The following is a 23,025-nucleotide window of genomic DNA, read 5'->3' as shown; positions in this document are numbered from 1 at the left end:
CAAAGTAGAATTACTCTGTCAAAGAATGTGGACATTTTTAATCTTAATCTTTTAAATCTTAATTGTTACTCAAATTCTTACAGATCCACAATCCTTTGTCCACAATCCTGTAATCCAAAAAGCACTGAAAATTGAAAGCATTTTTATATTTGACCTAACCTATAATCATTTGGCAGCAATACCTGAGTACAACTGATGTGAGGTGATTTATAGACTTTAACTTTCCCATTTACTGTGAATATTTGTTTTTTAGAAATAGTGGCACATTGATTATGAGACACTATCTCAGAACTCACTCAAAGTATTAGATAATTATGTAATATTTATGCCATACAGCCTTTTTTTTTTATTTTAAGAGATGGGCTCATGTTCTGTCACCTAGGCTAGAGTGCAGTGGCATGATCATAGCTTATTGTAACCCCAAACTCCTGGGCTCAAGCAATCCTCCCACGTCAGCCTCCTGAGTAGCTGGGACTACAGGTGTGTATCACCACAGCTGACTAATTTTTTAAAAATGTTTTTTTAGAGACAGGGTCTTGCTATGTTGCCCAGGCTGGTTGTAAACTTTTGGTCTCAAGTGATCCTCTAGATATAAAGCCTTTTGAAAAATCTCCAAATGCCTTTTTTCCCCCTAGAGTAAGGATCTCACTTGGTTACCCAAGCTGGAGTACGGTGGCATCATCATAGCTCACTGTAATCTCAAACTTCTAGGCTGAAGTGATCCTCCCACCTCAGCCTCCTGAGTAGGTAGGACTACAGGCACATGCCACCATACCTGGATAATTTAAAAAATATTTTTAGAGATGGGGTATTACTATGCTGTCCAGGTTGCACTCAAACTCCTGGCCTCCTCCCACCTCAGCCTCCCAAAGTGCTGGGATTACAGGTGTGAGCCACTGCACCAGCCTCCCAAATGTCTTTCTTACAAAATATATCCAGCCTTAAGGGTTTCAGATGAGGACTGTGAACTTGTACCAGTAGTGTTACAACAATGTGCTGGATATGTTAATTAAAAAAAAATCTGCTGAACTTTACATGATTTTATGGGCTATATTGTGTCTCTCTCTCTTCCCAAATTCATATGTTGAAGTTCTAACCCTCAGTATTTCAGAATGTGACTGGGTTTGAAGATAGGGTCTTTAAAGAGGTGATTGAATTAAAATTAGGTCATTAGGGTAGGCCCTAATCCAGTGGCTAGTATCCTTATAAGGAGAGGAGTTGAGGACATGGACATAACAGAGGTAAAACCATGTGAAGACAGAGGGGCCATCCACAGCTAAGGAGAGACCTCAGAAGAAAGAAACTGGGCTGAAATCTTAATCTCAGACTTCTAGCCTCCAGAACTATGAGCAAATACATTTGTTGTTTATACCTCCCAGATTTTGTTACTTTGTTACAGCACCCTAGAAAACGAATACTGAACAAGTAGTCACATACTGTTTTTATAAGCAACAAAATCAGATACCAACCAAGCAAAATAAAACCACACAAATGAACCTTTTAAAATGTGATGGTTTCATGGTCGTAGCTTATTGTTATACTTCATTTTGAATTCCTTCTCTCAGGGAAGGTTTGTAGCTCATTTCTCCCCTAGTTATCCCATTTTTTCCCCCAATTTCAGTTGGTAAGCAAGATGGCACTTCTCATTTTGGGCATTAGCTCCTGTTGCCTAATAATTATATATAATGTTAATATATAGTTTTTAATTGTTATTGTTTACCTAATGAATTCAGGACTAATTAGAACAATCTGGGGTCTCTGAGATCCCACTGTCAGTCTTATTTTATTTATTTATTTATTTTTGAGAAAGAGTCTCACTTCTGTTGCCCGGACTAGAGTGCCATGGCATCAGCTTAGCTCACAGCAACCTCAAACTCCTAGGCTCAAGTGATCCTCCTGCCTCAGCCTCCCAAGTAGCTGGGACTACAGGCATGCTCCACCATGCCCAGTTAATTTATCTATATATAGATAAATTTGGCCAATTAATTTCTTTCTATTTATAGTAGAGACGGGGTCTCGCTCTTGCTCAGGCTGGTCTTGAACTCCTGACCTTGAGTAATCCACCTGCCCCGGCCTCCCAGAGTGGTAGGTAGGATTACAGGCGTGAGCCATTGCACCCAGCCCCACTGTCAGTCTTTTTTTTTTTTTTTTGAGACAGAGTCTCACTTTGTTGCCCAGGCTAGAGTGAGTGCGTGGCATCACATCAGCCTCAAACTACTGGGCTGAAGCAATCCTCCTGCCTCAGCCTCCCAAGTAGCTGGGACTACAGGCATGCGCCACCATGCCCGGCTAATTTTTTCTATATATGTATTAATTGGCCAATTAATTTCTTTCTATTTATAGTAGAGACGGGGTCTCGCTCTTGTTCAGGCTGGTTTCGAACTCCTGACTTCGAGCAATCAGCCCGCCTCAGCCTCCCAAAGTGCTAGGATTACAGGCGTCAGCCACTGTGCCCGGCCCCCACTGTCAGTCTTTTGATGTAAGACAGGAGCTCTCATTCTTTCTACTCACCTCCACAGAGAACAGATTACTGTTCACCTGTGCATAGGATCATATACACAGATTCAGTAACTACTCCAGCCTTTCCTGTTCTAGAAAACATACCAGAATGGAAATGGGACTGTATCAATGATCTAGGGATTATAATTTTTAAAAAAGTAAATCACTAGGGCCAGGCACGGTGGCTCATGCCTGTAATCCAGCACTCTGTGAGGCCAAGGTGGGAGGATCACATGAGCTCAGGAGTTTGAGATCAGCATGAGCAAGAACGATACCTTGGCTCTACTAAAAATGGAAAAATTAGCCAGGCGCAGTAATGTGAACCTGTAGTCCCACCTACTCAGGAGGATGAGGGAGGAGGATCTCTTGAGCCTAGAGGCCTTGCGGTTACAGTGAGTTATGATGACACCACTACACTCTAGCCCGGGTGACAGAGCAAGACTCTCAAAGAAAAAAAAAATTAAAAAAAAGTAAATCATTAGAAAACTTCAACACTTTATTGTTAAATTGTTCAAACTATTGTTAAGAGCTTGTGTCACTTTACAAGTGACCCTAATGAACTACCTGTCTGAAGTATTGAACTCAGTTAATGTATTGAAAAGACACCTGAATGGGTAAGAACCTGGGCCACTGTAGTAATAAAGATCTTTCTATTCTCCATCAGCCACTCTTCCAGATAGTAGAAAAATAGTTTTTAGGAAAAAGTGTGATCTTTTGAGGTGCAATGGGGGCAATAGCTCTTGCATTAATATCACCATGTAAACCTAGTAGAGGCAGAAAAATTTTTAAAGAGGAACACCAATAAATGGGAGGCAGCTGGTGTAGTGCAAGTGCATGTACTTTTGTGCTCTACAAAAATTGGATTCCTGGTTCTTCTACATGGACTTGCAGAATTGTAAAGTTTCATTTTGAAGGATTGCTCTAAATTTCAACATTTATTGACCATCCATTGCATGCAATATGCTTAAGAGGTTGTAAATCCCAATTTTAAAAAAGCTTATTCAAGAATTGTAGCCGGGCGCGGTGGCTCACGCCTGTAATCCTAGCACTCTGGGAGGCTGAGGTGGGTGGATTGCTCAAGGTCAGGAGTTCAAAACCAGCCTGAGCAAGAGTGAGACCCCGTCTCTACTATAAATAGAAAGAAATTAATTGGCCAACTAATATATATATATAAAAATTAGCCGGGCATGGTGGCACATGTCTGTAGTCCCAGCTACTCGGGAGGCTGAGGCAGAAGGATTACTTGAGCCCAGGAGTTTGAGGTTGCTGTGAGCTAGGCTGATGCCACGGCACTCACTCTAGCCTGGGCAACAAGTGAGACTCTGTCTCAAAAAAAAAAAAAAAAAAAATTGTGACACAAGTTAATGTATTAATTCTCAGAATATTTATGGAGTGCCCACCATGTGCCATACTGTTCTAGGGGCTGGAGCTGCTACAATGAAAACACTAAATACAAATTCTTGCCCTTCTTGAGTTTATGATTCAGAAGTGGAGCTCACTTTCTAGTGATGGAGATCACACTATAGTAAAATAGTGATCTGTAGTATAAGGGAATTTTAGAGTGCTTGATTTAGTTTCGATTTAAAAATACATTGTTGCCATCACTTTTCTTGTCGGTCTCCTTGAAGATCCATCCAGTTGAGCAATTTAAAAACTTCACAGGGCCGGTGGCTCACGCCTGTAATCCTAGCACTCTGGGAGGCCGAGGTGGGCGGATTGCTCAAGGTCAGGAGTTCAAAACCAGCCTGAGCAAGAGCGAGACCCCCGTCTTTACTATGAATAGAAAGAAATTAATTGGCCAACTAATATATATAGAAAAAATTAGCCGGGCATGGTGGTGCATGCTTGTAGTCCCAGCTACTCGGGAGGCTGAGGCAGTAGGATCGCTTGAGCCCAGGAGTTTGAGGTTGCTGTGAGCTAGGCTGACTCCACGGCACTCACTCTAGCCTGGGCAACAAAGTGAGACTCTTGTCTCAGAAAACAAACAAACAAAAACTTCACAATGCTTTGGACTTGGATAAAGCTGTGATAATAGTTTTAACTCCTTTATTTTACATATGAAAACAAATGAAGTGACTTAACTAAGTTTATCCATTACATTACTGAGAGATTGAATACTAGATCTTAGATCTCATTCTCTTGTATACTATCCCCAATCATATTCCTCTTGGTTTCAGGGTTTCTGAATCCAGATCTGAGTCATGAGAAGCTACATTTGAAAAAAGTACCGATGGTGCAATGAGTTCAGGGAATGCTATACATTGGAGTGATTTGGTTTATCAGAAAGCATGGTTTGGTGAAAGAGTAGTAGGATACCTGAGCTTTAAGCCTGGCTTGTTCATTAAAGAGAAACCATTTCACCTGAGCCCTAAATTCATTGTCTTTAAAATGAAGGCATAGGCCTGGGCACAGGTGGCTCACCTGTGTACTCCTAGGACTCTGGGAAGCCAAGGTGGGAGGACTGCTTGAGCTCAGGAGTTTGAGGCCAGTCTGAGCAAGAGTGAGACACCAAAATTAGCTAGGTGCGGTGGTGCATGCCTGTAGTCCCAGCTACTCGGGAGGATCACTTGAGCTCAGGAGTTTGAGGCTGCTGTGAGGCTAGGCATCAGAGTGAGACTGTCTCAAAAAAAAAAAAAAAAAAGGGATAGACTATGGATTTCTAATAGTTCGAGTTATGATTTTTCTACTTTAGGAAGGGTTTATTAAAGTATTAAATGCATTTCGACCTCTGATATTCTCGACTTACAATGAGTTTATCAGGACATATCCCCATCATGAATTGAGGAGCACGGGCAGTCAATGGGAATGCTGGCATAGTACTTTCAGCAGTCTGAAATGCGCATTTGTGTAAAGAGAGTTATTAAAAATGCCTGGCACTCAGTGCTCAAGAAATGTTATTGTATTATAAATCACACAACAACCTCATGTATTAATATTATCAAATGCCAATTTGCATATGGAGTTGAGAATTACAGAAATTAAGCAAAATTTCCTTAAGGTCTACCAGTTAAAGAAAAGGGGAAGTAGGTTGAGAACCCTGGACTTTTGACTGTACTATTTCCTTTGTAGTTTAGCTATAAAATTATTTTACAGGAATTCGGACTTGATGTAAACCCAGAAAGATGGGCAAAAACAGTACAGTTAAAGACAAGAAATATTTTATAAAGAAATAATCCCTTTGTAGCAAAGCAGCTGCTACTGGGGAAAAAGAAATTAAAAATAAAAACAAATAAAAAAAGAAAAAAAGAGAAAGAAGTAATCCCTGAGTATGAAGGAAAAGTCTGGTAAGGGAATGAATGAGTTTCCTTTACAGTCTTTGTCCTGGGCAGCTTTTTTGATGAGAAGAGGTAGAGGAAATGTGTGAAAGGCTTTAAATACCAAGCTAAGGAGTCTGAGAGCCCTTAGCAGTTTTTGATCAGAGTGGTGGCATAATGTGAACATTTTATTATTAATCTGGTTGTAGATTACTGAAGAGATTGGAGAGGTGGGAATGGAGCTTCAGAGGCCAGTTAGATGGCTGTTGCTATAGCATGAGGGCCTCCAGTAGGTCGAGATAAGAAACATGGGGGAAGGTGGTGTTTTCTTAGTTAAAAGACAGCATTTAAGGCGCATGCAAACTCCTTATTTTAAAAAGGGGGTTATGAGTTTGCACTCGTTTTCTTTTAAAAAGCAGCAACTGCAGAGGCCTGCCTGTAAGGCCAAAAGAATGAGTTTGGAATTAAAGCAGGGTCAGACTCCTGGCTTTGTCATTTTAAAATTATGTAACCTAAAGGAAACCACCTAACTCCTCTTGAGCCTCGGTTTCGTTTCCTGTAAATTAAGAGTGGCAATCCTTACTTGGTAGAGCAATTGTGTGCATAAAACCAGACAGTGTTTCAAGGCATCCAGCAATGGCGCTCAGTGTACTTCCCGCCTTCCCCCAGGTACCCTCCGGGCGGGGGCCGGGTAGCCAAGGACCGCGGTGTCCAGGAAAGCGGCTCTAAGCTAGAGACCCCGGGCGGGCACTCCCGTCGCGAGCTCGGCGGGCCTGCGAACGCCCGCCCCACCTTGGAGCGCGCTCCGCTCGGGATGACGGAGCATCCCCGCCAGCCAGCGGGACAGACGTTTCCTCCCCACAGGGGCTCCGGGGCGCACCGCAGCTCCCACCTGCCCGGGGTGCCGAGGGGAAGCGGGGGAACAGGGCGGAGGGGCGGCGATAACGCCCGAGGCCGCAGCGGCCACCCCCGCACCGCCCGCCAGCGAACTCACCGCGGGCGCTGGGCCGCGCTGGCCGCGTTTGAAGTCTCCGGCGCAGCCGCTGGTTGGCGGGCGCGGGTCACGTGCGCCCAGGCAGGAGTTTCCCCGACAGCTGGAGGCTGCGTGGGATCCGGCGGCGGCTCCCGAGCGCGGCGGTGCGGCCTTCCCCGCCCCCTCCCTCCTCCCCCGCCCGCTTCCGCCCGGCTTATTATCCTCCGTATTGACAAACAGCGGCCGCGGCGGACACTCTCGGCGTGTACCGGTAGCCAAGCCATGGGAGACAAGAAGAGCCCCACCAGGTAACAGCGCCCGGGCCCTCGGGCCCGGACTGTGCAGGCGGCAGGGCCCTCGCGCCGGGCTTCGGGGCGTCCGTCTCGTCCGCCGCCCGGGCACCGGGGCGAGAACGGGGGCGGCGCCACTGCTGCGCGAGCGCTGCCTCGTGAGGGGCCGGCGCCGGCCGCCCCACAATGGGGCCGCGATGGCGGCGGCCGGCGCGGCAGCCGGGGTGTCGGGGTGGCGGCGGCGGCGGCTGCAGCCGCACTCGCGCCCTCCCCCTTCCTGACTCCCCTCCCCCTCCGAGCCGGAGCGCGGCGCGCGGGGGGCCAGCGGGGCGGGGGTCGCGGAATGGGGGCGGGGGGCGGGGCGGGGGCGGCCTCGAGGCCCCGGCGCAGGGCGCGGCCTGCTGGTGACCCCGCGCCGCGTCGTGTCCGGGTTGTGTCCTGCAGGCCGAAGCGGCAGCCGAAACCGTCCTCGGATGAGGGTTACTGGGACTGTAGCGTCTGCACCTTCCGGAACAGCGCCGAGGCCTTCAAGTGCATGATGTGCGATGTGCGGAAGGGCACCTCCACCCGGTGAGTCCCGGGCCTGCCCCGCGCCGCCGCCCGCCCGCGGGGTCGCGGCGCGGAGGACGCCCCTGCGGCTGCCGCCCCCTTCCCCCCGCGGGACGCTCGCAGTCCTGGGCTGGAGGAGACGAGACTGAGGTGGTGGCCGCGATAGGATTTGGGTCACATTGATCGCGACCCGCGCGATGGTTTGCGGTGAGGGGTAATTGAAGAGGCTGTATCGGTTTTTTTTTTTTTTTTGCTGCCAAGAGAGAATAAATTATTTAAGGGAGACATTAGCTACTGCGATTTAATTCCTATCGCTGGGTGTAATGCCCTTCTTCCCACTCCCGGTATAAAAATGTTGGCTGCATTATTGTGTTAGTGTGTAGGAATCAAGGAAAAAACCATGATTTCCTCTTTAGGAGCAAAGGATGTAATTTAATTTCGTTCCTCAAAAAAGTATCTGATTTTAGAATACACGATAAATTAAACTTCTTTCTGTAGACGGATGTCTGGAAGGGTCAGATCAAGGTTTTGTTTAGTGTTTTTATTCCAGTTCTCTAATATTTTATAAATAAATAGTTGGAGATGAGCCCAGTCACAGGAACTTATTTTTACTAAAAGTATCTGAATATATCTTAGTTTGATTAAGTGGCAATCTGTTAGACAAATGAGATAAAAGGACCTCTATTTTCAGTCTTAAGTTTATTTTATCGTATACGTACGGTATAATAATTCTGTCTTTTAAAAAAACACTTAAGTGAATTAAGTGGATAAAGAAAATCATCCAGGAAATTCAAAGTCAGTGGCATTCTTGATCTGCCAGCGCTTAGTCATAGAGCTCCTTCACCTTCATAGGAAGGTAACCTTTAAATTAATTCATTATAACCCTGTGATATAATCCTAGATTTGTAGCTTAATATTTAGATAAGTAATATATTTGGGTATTACAAAGTCCATTAGAAACTAAACTATCACAATAAGCCTACTAATATGTTTTACTGTTGCTTTAAAAAAGAGGGCATAAGTAATATTGACATTAAATATTTAGTAGAAATTAGATTTTTTAAATATGAGGTACTTGATTTTTTAAAACATCATTTACAGAATTTTATTAAATTTTTAAAATATAGAGACAGAAATGGTTGGCAATAGCTTAAAATTTTAAAATTTTCTCAGTGAAGCTAGCCACTTTTTGTATGTCTGGTTTTTGTAAAAGTCATAATACGATTTTTGTATATTAATTCCCATTTATTTACATTGGGTAAAATATTTTGAACATTTTTCATGTTCAAAAAGCAAACTTTCAAACATAATATTAAATTTAGGGGAATAGAAGAAAACATTCCAAAAAGAAAAAAAAAGTACCTATTTGCTTAAATGATTGTGGTTACTATTTTTGGACCCGTGATTTAAATATTTTGAAAAGCAGTCTCTTTATGTCGGTGTAAGGTTGGATTTGGTTTACAATATGTTTGTGTATCTATGTTAGTACTTTGTACTTTTTAAAATGCTCAATAAGCAATTTTTAGAAAATTTGCTTTTTGGAGGCAGGAACATTAAAGTGGAGACAATTATTATAATCTTAATCTCTGGTACTATATCATTGCTTTTTGTTATTCCCTATTTTCTTGTAGCCATTAGAAAAATACTGAAACTAGAAGAGCCTATATGTTTATTTGCAGGGACAGCAAGGAAGGGGGGAAGCTGGTGTCCTACTCCACAGCCAGTCTTGGGGTTAGAGGAACCCTGAGAAATAGAATAGGTGGTGGCAGCTCAGAAGAGAAGAAACAGGCCGAATACCTGGCACCTGGAAGAAGAAGGAATATAGTGCACAGGGAAGTTGGCCCAGGACAGAGAAGTGGGCCTAGTTTAAAAGAGGCTTGAGGCCCACTTGGGGGCCCCTGACATTTTTTACCAGTACATCTGAGCTCTTGTAGATCCAATTTTTAGTGGTGGAAACATTACTTGAGGAGGACTCAGAGAAGCATTGTCATTTGGATTGAAACTGAAGAGGCTCTGGGCAACTCACCAGAAATCTAAGGGACACTCTGTTCCTAAAAGTAAGTGTTCTACACTACAACCCTCTCAGCTTCTTCCTTCCTCTCTCTGAATTGTCTCTTCTCTTTTGATTTTGGCCCCTAAGTTAAACCTAAGAGCTCTAATTTCTCTGTTATCTACTATTTTCCTACTGCTGTTTCTGAAATTCAGAGTGGAATCCATGTTTGGATGGAACAATGGAACAGGGTATCGTTAATAGGGCAGACATTGATTGCACCACAAAATAGTTCCCTCCCTGGTAATGTTAGAAAAACAGTATTAAAGGACTGCAGAACATTGTTGAAAAGAAAAAGTTCGAGTAGTTCGAAGAAAATTCTTCACAACTGACATCTTAATTAACAGGGTGATTTCAAGAATAAGGTTGGCAAGTACGGAAGTAGGACTGATAGCTGCACAGCAGAAGGATGCTTGCTAATGACTTGTTTGTGTGACCAGCAGACAGGATTTGAATCCCTTGGGTCAGACTGACCTTTGAACTGATTCTGTCTCAGTTGCCAAATGTGAGGCCAAGTCTAAGCTATTCTAGACATTTGAAAAAAAGTTTTCTTTTTAAACCTCCAGAGAATATTTGAGTTCATGGTTTCCCTTTCAAGTCTTTACAGACAATATATATTTTTTTCTTTAAAGAATATGTAGTTCAAATCCTTTATATTGTAACAGAAGACCATTTCCTTTGACTATATCCTTCGTAGGTCATGTCTTTGCAGAATGAAGTTACATTCATACCATGTATTACAAGATGAAATGTTGATTTGACATAACTTCAGTTCCTCAATTGCTATATTCTTTACATTTATGCCATTTCTATGATTGAATTTCAATTTTGTACTTGCTGGCCTTAATTCATTTAAATTTGATTAATCTGTTTTTAGGATCTAAAGAACTAGATAGTTCAAGTACCTGAAATTTTTTACATTGTGCTTTTTAAGATTTTTGTACCTTTTTTTTTTTATACTGTCATCTATTTGTCCCAGAAGGAAAAATTTTAAAAAGAAAAATAATGCTACAGTGACAAATTATTTTCAGATGTGCTCCACGGTCTCCGTATTTGTATCTAAAGTTCTTATAAGGCAATAAATATCCCAAATATAAACATAAGAAACTTTAAGAAATTAGTAAATAAGAACCATTCTGAAACATGGAGAAAATAAATTATTAAGGATAGCCTATGTGAGGGTGGTAATCAACGTATGATGATTCAGGTAAAGCTAGTTGTGTCTATTGCTGCGTCTTCACGTAGGAATGGAAAATTACTGCTTAATTTAGGTGGCAAATATTTAGCAATGAAAATGATACTTGTTTTGGTCTTAAACTGTGGTCTAAATGAGAACCTATTAAATAATAATACCTAGTCCATAGCAGGCTTGAGTATAACAGTTAATATTACATTTTCTCAGAGTGTATTATAATAATTCTTTAGGTTTCTAACAGGTGTTATGTTAGAGAGCTGAGAAAAAGAGTTTTCATAGTAGAAAGAGTAGTAGGTGTTGTACTGGGAGTTTGGTAACCTGGATTGATATCTCATTTCAACCACTTCAACATTTGGCATTCAGCAGATGTTTATTGAGCATCTTATACAAGGGCAGAACTTAGGTACTGGACATACAGTGGTGAGCAAAGTGGATGTTTCTTTGTTCTTTAAAATTTTACGGTTTTGTTATCAAATTAGAAACACTTAGAACCATGCCAAATTGTGTGTGTGAGGTGGTGTTAGTAAATCTTTCCTTTATGTGTAAGCTGAAGAGGTGGAACTTCTTCATTTAAAAAATATCTTGTTTATAACTGAACACAGTATTATGGTAAAGATCTGACTTTTGATAAAAAGAATATAAAATTCACATTCTGAAGAAACCTTAAGGAAACTATTATCTCATGAAAATCTTTTCAGTGTCATTGTTGTCTTGTCATACTTGCTTTCTACTAATTTGAGGTTTGGTATCGGTTCTCCTAGATTCTTGGTGTGGGAGAATGAGAAAAAAATTGAGCACTGCTTAAATAAGTCCATTTTTTTATGACATACATCATTCCTGAGCCTCCCTTACCTATCTGAGGCGCCTTTCCAACAACCACTTAGTTGTCGATCAGTGACTCCTCATTCTAGATTTCTTGTTTTGTTTTTTTGTCCTCCCTTTAACATAGAGTACACACATGGGTTCATTGTTTACAGGAAAATTTTGAAAGTAATTAGTGTTTAGATAATCCATATTTCAAAGTGTGGTCTGAGGAACACTGGGGATTCCTAGACCCTTTCAGTCACTGAGGTCTAAACAATTTTCATAATAATTTGAAGATGTTATTTGCCTTTTTCACTGTTATGGTGCAGAGGCAGTGGTGGGTAAAACTGCCAGCATCTTAGCATGAATTAAAGCAGTGGTACCAAATTGTAATCTTCACCACCGTGCACATGCAATAAGAACAATGCCAGTTTCGTTTAAGAACATCCTTGATGAAGCAATAAAAGTTACTAATTTTATTAAATCTCATGTCTTTTTTAATATTCTGTGTGGAATAATGGGAACTACACATAGAGCACTTCTGCATACCAAAATACAGTGGTTGATTCAGAAGAAAGCACTTGCGTAGTTTGACTTGCAAGCAGACCTAGCTACTTTTTTCATAGAACATCATTTTTATTTGAAAGACTGACAAACTTGTTATTCAGATTTGGATATTTAGCATGTACTTTCTTGAAAATGAATACAGTAAATCTGTCACTTCAAGGAAAATAATTGATAATGGTGATAATAAATCATTCAAATGAAAGTTAGAATTTTTGAAAACTGTAACAGTGAGCCTTCGAGCTTCCAAGTACTTTAAAGACTTTTCTGATAAGATTGGCAGTGATATCAATGAATGTAATTTCTGATATTTTATCATGAAATGGGTCAAAATTTAGAAGATCTGCATGACTTAGTAAACCAGTATTTCCCAGTAACCAATGTTTGATCTTCCAAAACCATGCATGAATAATCCATTCAAAGTACAAAATAACAGTGGATTTTAAGGGAACACTGAAAACTTCATTGATACAGTTTCAGATTTCATTTTGCAAATAACCTTTGAGAAACAACTATCTCTTTTTATGTGGAATCAAAGAAGAATATCCATAATGATCTGAAAATGCTATTAAACTACTTTTTCAACCACATATCTGTGGCATTTTCTTCATATTCTTGAACCAAAACAACATATTCTAACAAATTGAATGTAGAGGCAGATAGGACAATCCAGATGTCTTCTATTAAGCCAGATGTTAGAGGTTTGCAAAAATATACAACAGTGCTGCTCTTCACACAAAATTATCTTTGTTTTGGGAAATGTAGGATTTTTCATAAAAATGTCACTTAACCTGTGATGCATTTTTAAAATGAGCTAATAAATACATACATATTTTTCTCAGTTTTTATTTCTAATATAGTAAACATTGATAGATAAGACCCAGATAAACAAAAGCTCTTTTAAATTTCAAGAATGTAAAGAGATGCTGAGATCAAAAGGATTGTGAACTCCTGGTCTAGAGTTTTACTGGCTTAAGGTTATGTATGCAACAGATTTACTTCAGCAGGCATTCTTTTTCTTTCTTTTATCCTTTATTGTGTGAGGTCCGATAACTAGTGACTTGGTTGTTAAACTCAGTGGCCTAATCTCAGTCTTCTTTTGATGTCACCTCTGAAGTTTTTGGTGTTAGTGGCCTTTTTTTTTTTAATTGAAACTCTCCTTCCTTGATGTGTCTGTAATAATACTCCTTTTTCACAGTTTTCCTTATGCATCTCTGAAATCAGTTTCTGGTTACCCAAACTTGATTGCTTCTTTATATTCCTTTTATGTGGCATAAATTCCTTTCTGGAATCTTAGCTAGAAACTATCATTGTCTCAACTTTGATTCTAACTCATCCTCCTCCCTCATGTCCTGTTTTCCTCTGGATGATCTCACATCTATTCTTTTTCCAATTTATGTAGCTATAGTTCAGAAGCCCATATCATTTCTTCTCTCATGAGCTGTTGGACAAATTGGTCTCTCCTCTAGAATGCTGCTAACATAATCTTCATTATCTTTTTTGAAACCTAATTGTGTTGGTCCCTCTATATTTAAAAAAATGTTTTTGAGGCCTCTTCAGTGACTACTGAGTAAAGGATGAGCTCCTGAGCATGGTGTTCAAGGCTATAATAATCTGTCTGAAAACTAACTTCCTAGCTTCATTTCCTGTGGCATATCCTAATCAATTCCATGCAGTCTCAGCACTGAAATATTTTTATGATATGGCACTTCTCAAAGCAACTTGCTAGGATTACCCTCCCTCCACCCCCAGCTATCATACTGATTCTAAAATATGTGCGTACAGTCACGTGCCACGTAACAATGTTTCAGTCAACAGACCACATAAGCCATGGTGGTCCCCAAAATTATAATACTATATTTGTACTGTACCTTTTCTATGTTTAGCTATGTTTAGATACATAAATACTTACCATGGTGTTACAGTTGCCTATGGTATTCAGTACAGTGGAATGCTGTATAGGTTTGTAGCCTAGGACCAATAGGCTGTACTATTAAGCTTAGGTGTGTAGTATACTATACCATCTAGGTTTGTTTAATTACACTCTATGATGTTCCCACAGTGAAGAAATTGCCTAACAGTGAGTTTCTCACAATATCTCCCTGTTGTTAAATGACACATGACTGTATGCATATATAGTTATTCTTAGAGAATCACCATATTGTAATATGTCTAGATATTTATCTGCCCTATGGGGCAGAGACTATTTCCAGAAGCTAATAAAGTACCTGAAATATTATAGATATTTTAACTTTTTCAATTAATGTTCCTTTTAATTTGACTGTTGCTGTTTGACACCTTACATTGCTTTTCTAATAATTCTTAAGACTGTTAAAATAAGACTGCGATAAAAATGTTATCAGACTGTTTTGTTACTAAGTGGTAGGTATGAATTGTTTTAGTATTATTTCAAGGATATTGGACATGAATACCTTAGCATTTTTAAGATACAACTTTTGAAATTTGTATATTTATTACTTTTATGATCTTCTTTGCAACTACTTTTAAGTCTTGTTATTCAGATTATTTTAGCATATACGCTGCCGAAGTGAGCATATTGTTTTCAGATTATTGAAATTTATGTAGTATAGCTAAAAATGAGAAGTATTTCTTGAATAAAGTAAACTAACAGTCATGAAAGTATATGTCATATTATGAAATGTATTCTTGGATTAAATTGTAAGTTTTCTTTTGAATGATTTCTGAAGTTAAGACAGTTGACATCAAGGGCCTATCAAAAACTAAAATACACTATAAATGTGTGATATTTTGAGATTGTTTAATTTAAAAAAAGGGTTTTTTTGGTGTGTTTTTCAATGCTTCTATCAGGATAATTGAAAAATTAGCTTTCAGATTTTACATTTGTTTGAACTGTGTAGAGTTTAAAATAAAATTGAAACTAATTAAATTTAATTACAATTAAAAGGGAACTAACTTTTTCCTTATGATTGAGGTAGTATTTTATATATGTACTTGTTTTTAAAGATAAATCTATGACATAAATTAGCAGATGACTATGGCTATTAGGCAGACATTAGGAAAATAATGTAATTTTTTCTTGTCTTGTGCTTGATTGCTATTGTAATTGTCCAGGGTCAGGCTAACAGGATTAGTCACTGATACCTTTCTGGAATTCCATTATCATTTTGCCTGCTTAGTGAACTCCTACTTATTCTTTAAGACTCAACTCACACACCTATTCCCTGTGACATTGTTCCATGAGTATTCTAGACCCAGCTTCCTTTGCCTTTTTGTGTGTTTTGTGCATCTCTCAACATGTGATTTCCATCTAGCTTCAGCATTTCCTCATAAACCCGACGTTGATTTGTGTCTTTCCCATTAATCCAGGTATTCTAAGAGGTCAAAGTAACCAGAGAGAGAGAGAGGAAGATGGCTCTTTGGTTAGAGCTGTGAGAGTAACTGTGTTCTTTTTATAGAATCTGAATAGTTCCTCAAGGTCCATTTGTGGTGTTTACCTTTATTATATCGTTTAGAATACTCTAGTTGGGTTACAGGTATGCATCTACTCCCTTGCTATGCTATGAGTTTTTTAAGGGAAATATGAGTTTTTAATTGTCTTTTTTCACAGATAGTTGGTGAAATGCCATAGAAATGTAATAGGTATTCTATAAAGGTTTGTTGAAGGAGGAATATAGGTGTTAGAATAAGATATTGGGTTTTAAAAAACATAAGCTTTGATTCAGTGTATGAAGTTCATTATTTGAAAAAGAACCTCCCTGTATACATGTGTGAATTATTGGAAGTGGTAGTGAACAAAATTCTAGAATTCTGCACATGCTTATTGGGTATTCACATCATATGCCATGAATTGTACAAAGACTACAAAATTGTGGATAAGACCCAATTCCAGCTTTTTAAGAGTTTGAATTTTAGCATAGAAGATAGAATTTGCTAATGAATAAATGCAAGAAGGAGTCGAAAGTGGATTTTCCAACATAGTCATAGTTTTTGGAGCAGACTTGTGCTCAAATTAAGTGTGAAATCAGGCTGTGCGTGGTGGCTCATGCCTTTAATCCCTGCTCTTTGGAAGGATAAGGCAGGAGGATCGCTTGAGGCCAGGAGTTCGATACCAGCCTGAGCAACATAGTGAGACCTCTCTACAAAAGCGGAAAAATTAGCTGGGTATTGGTGGTATGCATTTGTTATCCCAGCTACTCAGGAGTTTGATGTTGCAGTGAGCTGTGATGATGCCACTGCATTCCAGCTCGGGCAACAGAGTGAGATCTTGTGTCAAAAAAAAAAAAAAAAGAATTGTTGTGGCCATTATTAGTAAAGCACTTTTGGTAAATGTGCTTTAACTTAATGGCCAATTTCCAATTCAGTTGATTACCTTCTCCCATAAGAAATTTCAGCCAAATGATATTCTTTGAAACAGCTGCCACTTTATTATTGTTGGGTAAAGCCTTCTTTTTCCTTCTTGTTTTATCTGTGTGTATATATGTGTATTGTTTTTTAAAGAAGTTGCCGTTTTTAAAATGATAGTTGTTACACAATTGAAGTAAAGTTTCAGTGAACTAAAACTTTCTGCTAAGTATGCTGGCCCTATATCTAACCTTGAAGGAAAGAGGAATGAGCAAAGAAACCATCCAACTAGAATAGTTTTATAAACTATTTGTTATCAAAGATGAAAGGGCAAAAATATCAACTGGTAATCAAACGACCTGGGTTTCAATCTGGGCTCTAATATTATTTCTGTGACTAGAATTCCATCTTCCTCACGGCCATATAGGGTGGTTCAAAAAGCAGATGGAAGATATATAGGAAAGCATTCTGAATACAGTAAAGCATTTCACAAGTGATAAAGATATTGCTTTTACTGAATTCCTACCCCTAGAAACTACCAATAGTAACTAAAAATTAATTTGGCAGTAATAAATTATAACCCCCCATTAACACTATATTCCTTAACATTAATGGCCATTATTTACTGAGCACTTACTATGTGTCAGCCACTGTGACTGCACAGAATGGCTGTACAGGATTAAACTATTTAATCTCAACAACATTTTTTATTTTATTTTTTTCTCCATTTCCTGGTGATGAGATCAACAATGCTTTTTATTTTTTAAAATTTTTTTCTTTGACACCCAGGCAGTTCAAAACAATGCTTTTTTAAAAAAGAAAAAACTCCAGAAACCTGAATAGCATGCTGAAGATAATTGCCAATATAACCAATAAGATAACTTAAGAATGTAACCCTATGATAAAATTATTTTATTTCTAATAAAGATGGTTTCTGAGATTATTTTTAAAGTTTTAAATATGTATATAAATATAACAATCCTATTTTATGTAAATTTGGCATACGCAAAGCACTTGTGTAGTGCTTTACTGTATTCAGAATGCTTTCCTGTGTGTCCTCCCATTTGCTCATCAAACCACCCTGTCTATATGGCTGGTGAGGAAGATGAAAACCTTGTCATAGGACTAGTATTAGAGCCTAGATTGAAACCCAGGTTGTTTGATTATTTTGATCTTTCACCTTTTCATCTTTGATAAAGAAGTTTGTAAAACTATCCCAGTCTGGTAAACGGTTTCTTTGCTCCTTCCTCTTTCTTCCTTCAAGGTTGATATAGGGACAGCATACTAGGTAGAAAGATTAGCATTATATGGAATATCAAGTTTTCATTTACGGATTTAATGAAAATTAGGTTTTTTAAAAAGTATATTTTTGTTAAATCTCTTTATAGTTTGACATTTTTGTATTACAATTGGATAAAATATTGTGAATTTGAAAATAAATTATTTAACAAATGTTTGTTGAAAAACTGCAGTGTTTTGCTTATTGGGTTTCATGGTTGCTAAAAACTCTTTTGTTATATGAGCTGTGATTGATAATCATATTTTGAAAGATTCAGTATATACTCCATTCTGTAATAATGTTTACTGTGGGGAATTATAGAATAATTGAGAATTTTGGAGCTGGAAGGAACCTTTCAGGAGTTTCCAGAGTATTTAGTTATTTCTGAGACAGACTAGTTTTTATTACTTGAAACTGTAATGGTAGATGAGTGAGACAGACTTCAAAGGCATTATCTTTTAAGGTTTGTGGTAGAGATACTGGTATTAAACTTCTGAAATGAGTTCGTAAGCTTATTATCCCAGCACTTTGGGAGGCCAGGGTGGGAGGATCGCTTGAGGCCAGGAATTCCAGACCAACCTGGGCAACCTGACTAACCCTTTAAGGCGGTAAAGAGAAGATGGGTTTGCCTGTTAGAATCTAGTAACAAGTTTCTTGGGGGTAGAATAGACCCCGCCTTCCCCCAGAAGGACCTAGAGGTTTTGAATTGTGGTAGTTGGCCCTAAGGTCCATGTAATTGTTTCAGTGGCTGCCAGTTGAAGTAAGCAAGTGGGGCTCTGTAACTGCCCACTGCACTTCAACTAGACCATCTATGCTTTTATATATTTTATTCATTAGGATTTCTCTTAATTTTTATTTCACAAGGATGTTTTATATAACCCTTTTTTAAAATCATTGTTCTATGGCTCAAGTTCTGCTTAGCACAGGCTGAGTCAATTGCAACTGGACTTCTTAGCCTTACATTTCAAAAGGAAGAGCTAATAATGAATTTTGAATGGTGGCATGAGGCAGGACAGATTTGAAGCTTGCTTTCATGAAAAACCTTTTCTCCTTCTCTTCTCCCCTGTATCTTTCCCTTTTTCCTGCCCATCTTCCTAGATACTTTTACTCTTTTTAAAGACCGAGACTGGTGAGGCTCAGCGGCACATAATCATTGTTTAGATTAGTAATGAGCACCATAATTTACAGATGAAACATATATTAAATTCATAATGTCATCAAATTGTACATTTTGGTAAAATTTAATAAGATTATTCCAGGAGAAAATCATAATCCTGAAAAACACAATCTTAACACCATAATCCTGAATATTGAAATCCCAAAAGGTTGAAATTCCTAAAGTCTAAAATCCTGAAAATCACAATCCCAAAAGATCAAAATCCTGAAAATGTAATTCCAGAAAAAATAATTAATTCTTTAAAATTTTATTTACATTTTTAAAAGGGGGTTTGTTTTACAAACATAAAACACAATGGAATACTTCTTAGGCTGCTTTACACAATAAAAGCACAATAACACTCTAAAATTTAGAGACAGAGTGTCTGTCCACTCAGGTAGAGTGTAGTGGCGTCATTGTAGCTCACTGCAACCTCAGACTCCTGGGCTCAAGTGGTCCTCTTGCCTCAGCCTCTTGAGTAGCTGGGACTGGGCTCGTGCCACGATGCTCGGCTAATTTTTTTTTTCTATTTGTATTAGAGACGAGCTCAGGCTGGTCTGGAACTTCTAAGCTCAAGAAATCCTCCCACCTCGGCCTCCCAGAGTGCTAGGATTACAAGCATGAGCCACCGTGCCTGGCCTACAATAACATTTTTGTAAACATAAAACACTTTTATACAATGACAGACACACAGGTGTACCATTTATTAGCAGATGAACCATTTTCATAAAGGAATAACAGCTCAAAACGCAAAATGTATAAATGAGTGTATACATTTATAAATAAATAAACTCATTATTCATATCACTATGGTTGATAATTGTGTACACCCAATTAAACTGCAGTCATCTGAAATACCATGACAGACAACTTTAGTAGATGGGATGGATCGAAAACCTCGATCTGTCATCAGTGCACCAGTTGCCCAGAGAGCCATGATTTCAAATTTTATCTTTCACAAACCCAGATATACAAAAAGGACATCTCTTCGTTAATTGAGGAAGTTTCAACATTTTTACAAACATGCACAATGCTTATTCACAGAGTCAACATTGTGATAATGCACTTTTATGGGGTCACATTTGTAAAAAATGCATAAAATGAATTACAATTCTCTACATCTTTACACAGTTTATACTTCCAATATTGGAAATGATACAAAGATGAAATAATAGCCTAGTGAATTATAAAAAATAATATGAGCAATTTAAAGTAGTGAAAAAATAACTCTGAAAAGAAAGAAAAACTAAAGAAAATTTGACACATGGTAAGTGTACTACTATAGAGAGAGATTACGGGCAGTTGCACAGACATGTTGCATAAGAGCTGGCCAACTTTCATGATCTTTAACTATATTTTAAAGTCTTGCATCATGATGATTAGCAGCTTTTTTTTTTTTTTGAGACAGAGTCTCGCTTTGTTGCCCAGGCTAGAGTGAGTGCCGTGGAATCAGCCTAGCTCACAGCAACCTCAAACTCCTGGGCTCAAGCGATCCTCCTGCCTCAGCCTCCCGAGTAGCTGGGACTATAGGCACGAGCCACCATGCCTGGCTGATTTTTATATTATATATATTAGTTGGCCAATTAATTTCTTTCTATTTTTATGGTAGAGACGGGGTCTCGCTCAGGCTGGTTTTGAACTCCTGACCTTGAGCAATCCGCCCGCCTCGGCCTCCCAGAGTGCTAGGATTACAGGCGTGAGCCACCGCCCCCGGCCTAATAGCAGCTCTTTTTCTTCAGGATACAGGATACAGCTCTCTCCTCGGAGACTACATCCACATCCACATTCATTTGCTTTCTTTGTTGTTTTTTTTTTTTTGAGGCAGTCTCGCTTTGTTGCCCAGGCTAGAGTGAGTGCCATGGCGTTAGCCTAGCTCACAGCAACCTCAAACTCCTGGGCTCAAGCAATCCTGCTGCCTCAGCCTCCCAGGTAGCTGGGACTACAGGCATGCGCCACCATGCTCGACTAATTTTTTCTATATATATTAGTTGGCCAATTAATTTCTTTCTATTTATAGTAGAGATGGGGTCTCGCTCTTGCTCAGGCTAGTTTCGAACTCCTGACCTTGAGCGATCCTCCCGCCTGGGCCTCCCAGAGTGCTAGGATTACAGGCGTGAGCCACCTCACCCTGCCCACATTCATTTTCTATGTGGTGTGCTGCCCCTTTTGAAATTCTTCAGTACACATTGACATGAGCATTCCCTATTAAATTTTCCTGCCTTCTGTGCCACGTTTCTGCATGCATTTGTATACAGACCACAAATTTGGCAGACATAATACTTGTGATCAAATAGCATTGCATGTTTTCTTATCCTACCATGCACATAGTTATTTTTAAACCATTCAGTATTCCCTGGCTGCTTTTTTGAGGGGGGGGACAGCGGGGGGACAGGGTATTGCTCTGTTGCAGGGCTAGAGTGCAGTGGTGTCATCGTAGCTCACTGTAGCTTCCAACTCCTGGGTTCAAGGGATCTTCCTGCTTTAGCCTTCCAAGTAGGTGGGACTATTGGCATACACCACCACTCCTGGCTAATTTTTCTTTTTTTGTAGAGTCAGGATCTTGCTATGTTGCTCAGTCTGGTCTGGAATTCCTGGCCTTGAGGGATTCTCCCACCTTAGCCTCCTAAAGTGTCGGGATTACAGGTGTGAGCCACCAAGCCCATCCTTGCTGGCTTCTTAAGGCAAATGTGCCTTTAATTCATTAAAATCCTGGAATGTCTTTTTTAAAGAGATAGATAGGACCTTTCTCCATCTCCCAGGAAGGAGTACAGTGGCCCAATCATAGCTCACTGCAGCTTGAACCCTTGGGCTCAAGCAATCTTCTCTTCTTGCTTCAGCCTCCCAAGTAGCTGGACCTACAGAAGTGTGTAAGCATGCTTGGCTAATTCTTTAAAAAATTTTTTTTAGAGACAAAGTTTTGCTCTGTTGCCCAAGCTGGTTTCAAACCCCTGATCTCAAGCCAATGTCCCACCTTGGCCTCCTGAGTAGCCATTGTGTGAGGCTGCATCTTTTTCTTTTTTTGTGGAGACAGAGTCTCCCTCTGTTGCCTGGGTTAGAGTGTCGTGGTAACAGCCTAGCTCACAGCAACCTCAAACTCCTGGGCTTCAGCAATCCTGCCTCAGCCTCCTCAGTAGCTGAGACTACAGGCATGCACCACCATGCCCTGCTGATCTTTTCCTATTTTTAGTTGTCCAGCTAATTTATTTGTAGTAGAGACGGGGTCTCACTCTTGGTCAGGCTGGTCTTGAACTCTTGAACTCCTGACCTCAGGCAATCCTCCTGCCTCGGCCTCCCAGGCGTGAGCCACCGTGCCTGGCTCGGCTGCATTTTTAAAATGAAGTTTTTGTTGTCATATTGCATGGTCAATCCACTCATCTGAATTTTTCACCAACTGCACTGGGCTGAATGGAAAAAACAAATTGTATTGGTAACACCTTGAAATCTACTTTTAGAAGTCTTGATAACACCTAATACCAAGTCTGTCATTATAGTTTGGGGATTCAGTTGAAATCTATTTTCTTCTGTATAAAGATGTTAGCAAAATAATAGTTCTACCTAACACAATGCAACTATCCTGTGATTGTGATATTTGGAATTTTAGAAGTTAGGGATTTTAAAGTTTAGAGATTTAGACTTTAGGGATTTTTTTTTTGGAGACTGAGTCTTGCTCTGTTTCCCAGGCTGAAGTACAGTGGCACAATCATAGTTCATTGTAACCTACAACTCCTGGGCTCGAGCTACCCTCATGTCTCAGCCTCCTCAGTAGCTGAGACTACAGATGTGCGCCACCATGCCTGGCTAATTTTTAAAAAACTTTTTTGTAGAGATAAGGAATTACAGTATTGCCCAGGCTGATGTTGAACTCTGATACTCAAGCGATCCTCCTGCCAGCCACTGTCCTCAGCTAGACTTTAGGGATTTTGTTCTTTCAGGATTTTATCATTTGGGATTACAGTTATCAAGATTGTGATCCAGGCCCACGAGGTGGCTCATGCCTGTAATCCTAGCACTCTGGGAGGCTAAGGCGGGCGGATTGCTCGAGATCAGGAGTTGGAAACCAACCTGAGCAAGAGCGAGACCCGTCTCTAC

At 39.7% G+C, this 23,025-nt stretch overlaps 2 protein-coding genes across 5 annotated transcripts in view; one reads left to right on the top strand and one right to left on the bottom strand.

The window, feature by feature from the left end:
• Window positions 1–6,867, bottom strand: part of PPHLN1 (periphilin 1) — a 187,887-nt gene extending 181,020 nt beyond the window's left edge. The window contains exon 1 of the mRNA XM_012744514.2: window positions 6,748–6,867. The gene's annotated coding sequence lies outside the window, so the exon portion shown is untranslated. The remainder of the gene's footprint in view (window positions 1–6,747) is intronic.
• Window positions 6,833–23,025, top strand: part of YAF2 (YY1 associated factor 2) — an 82,930-nt gene continuing 66,737 nt past the window's right edge. For 2 of the 4 annotated variants that reach the window (XM_012745594.2, XM_076007191.1), the window contains exons 1-2: window positions 6,845–7,034; window positions 7,461–7,586. In XM_012745594.2, the coding sequence (XP_012601048.1) occupies window positions 7,009–7,034; window positions 7,461–7,586 (152 nt within the window). In that variant the 5' untranslated portion in view covers window positions 6,845–7,008. Of the gene's footprint in view, window positions 7,035–7,460; window positions 7,587–9,244; window positions 20,332–23,025 lie in introns of those variants that run through there. The other 2 variants (XM_076007192.1, XM_012745728.2) reach the window with 2 other exon arrangements.

Source organism: Microcebus murinus, chromosome 10 (genome assembly GCF_040939455.1).
Source record: "Microcebus murinus isolate Inina chromosome 10, M.murinus_Inina_mat1.0, whole genome shotgun sequence".
NCBI lineage: Eukaryota > Metazoa > Chordata > Mammalia > Primates > Cheirogaleidae > Microcebus > Microcebus murinus.
The sequence above is the reverse complement of the archived record's forward strand: the minus strand, read 5'-3'. Positions and strand labels throughout refer to the sequence as shown.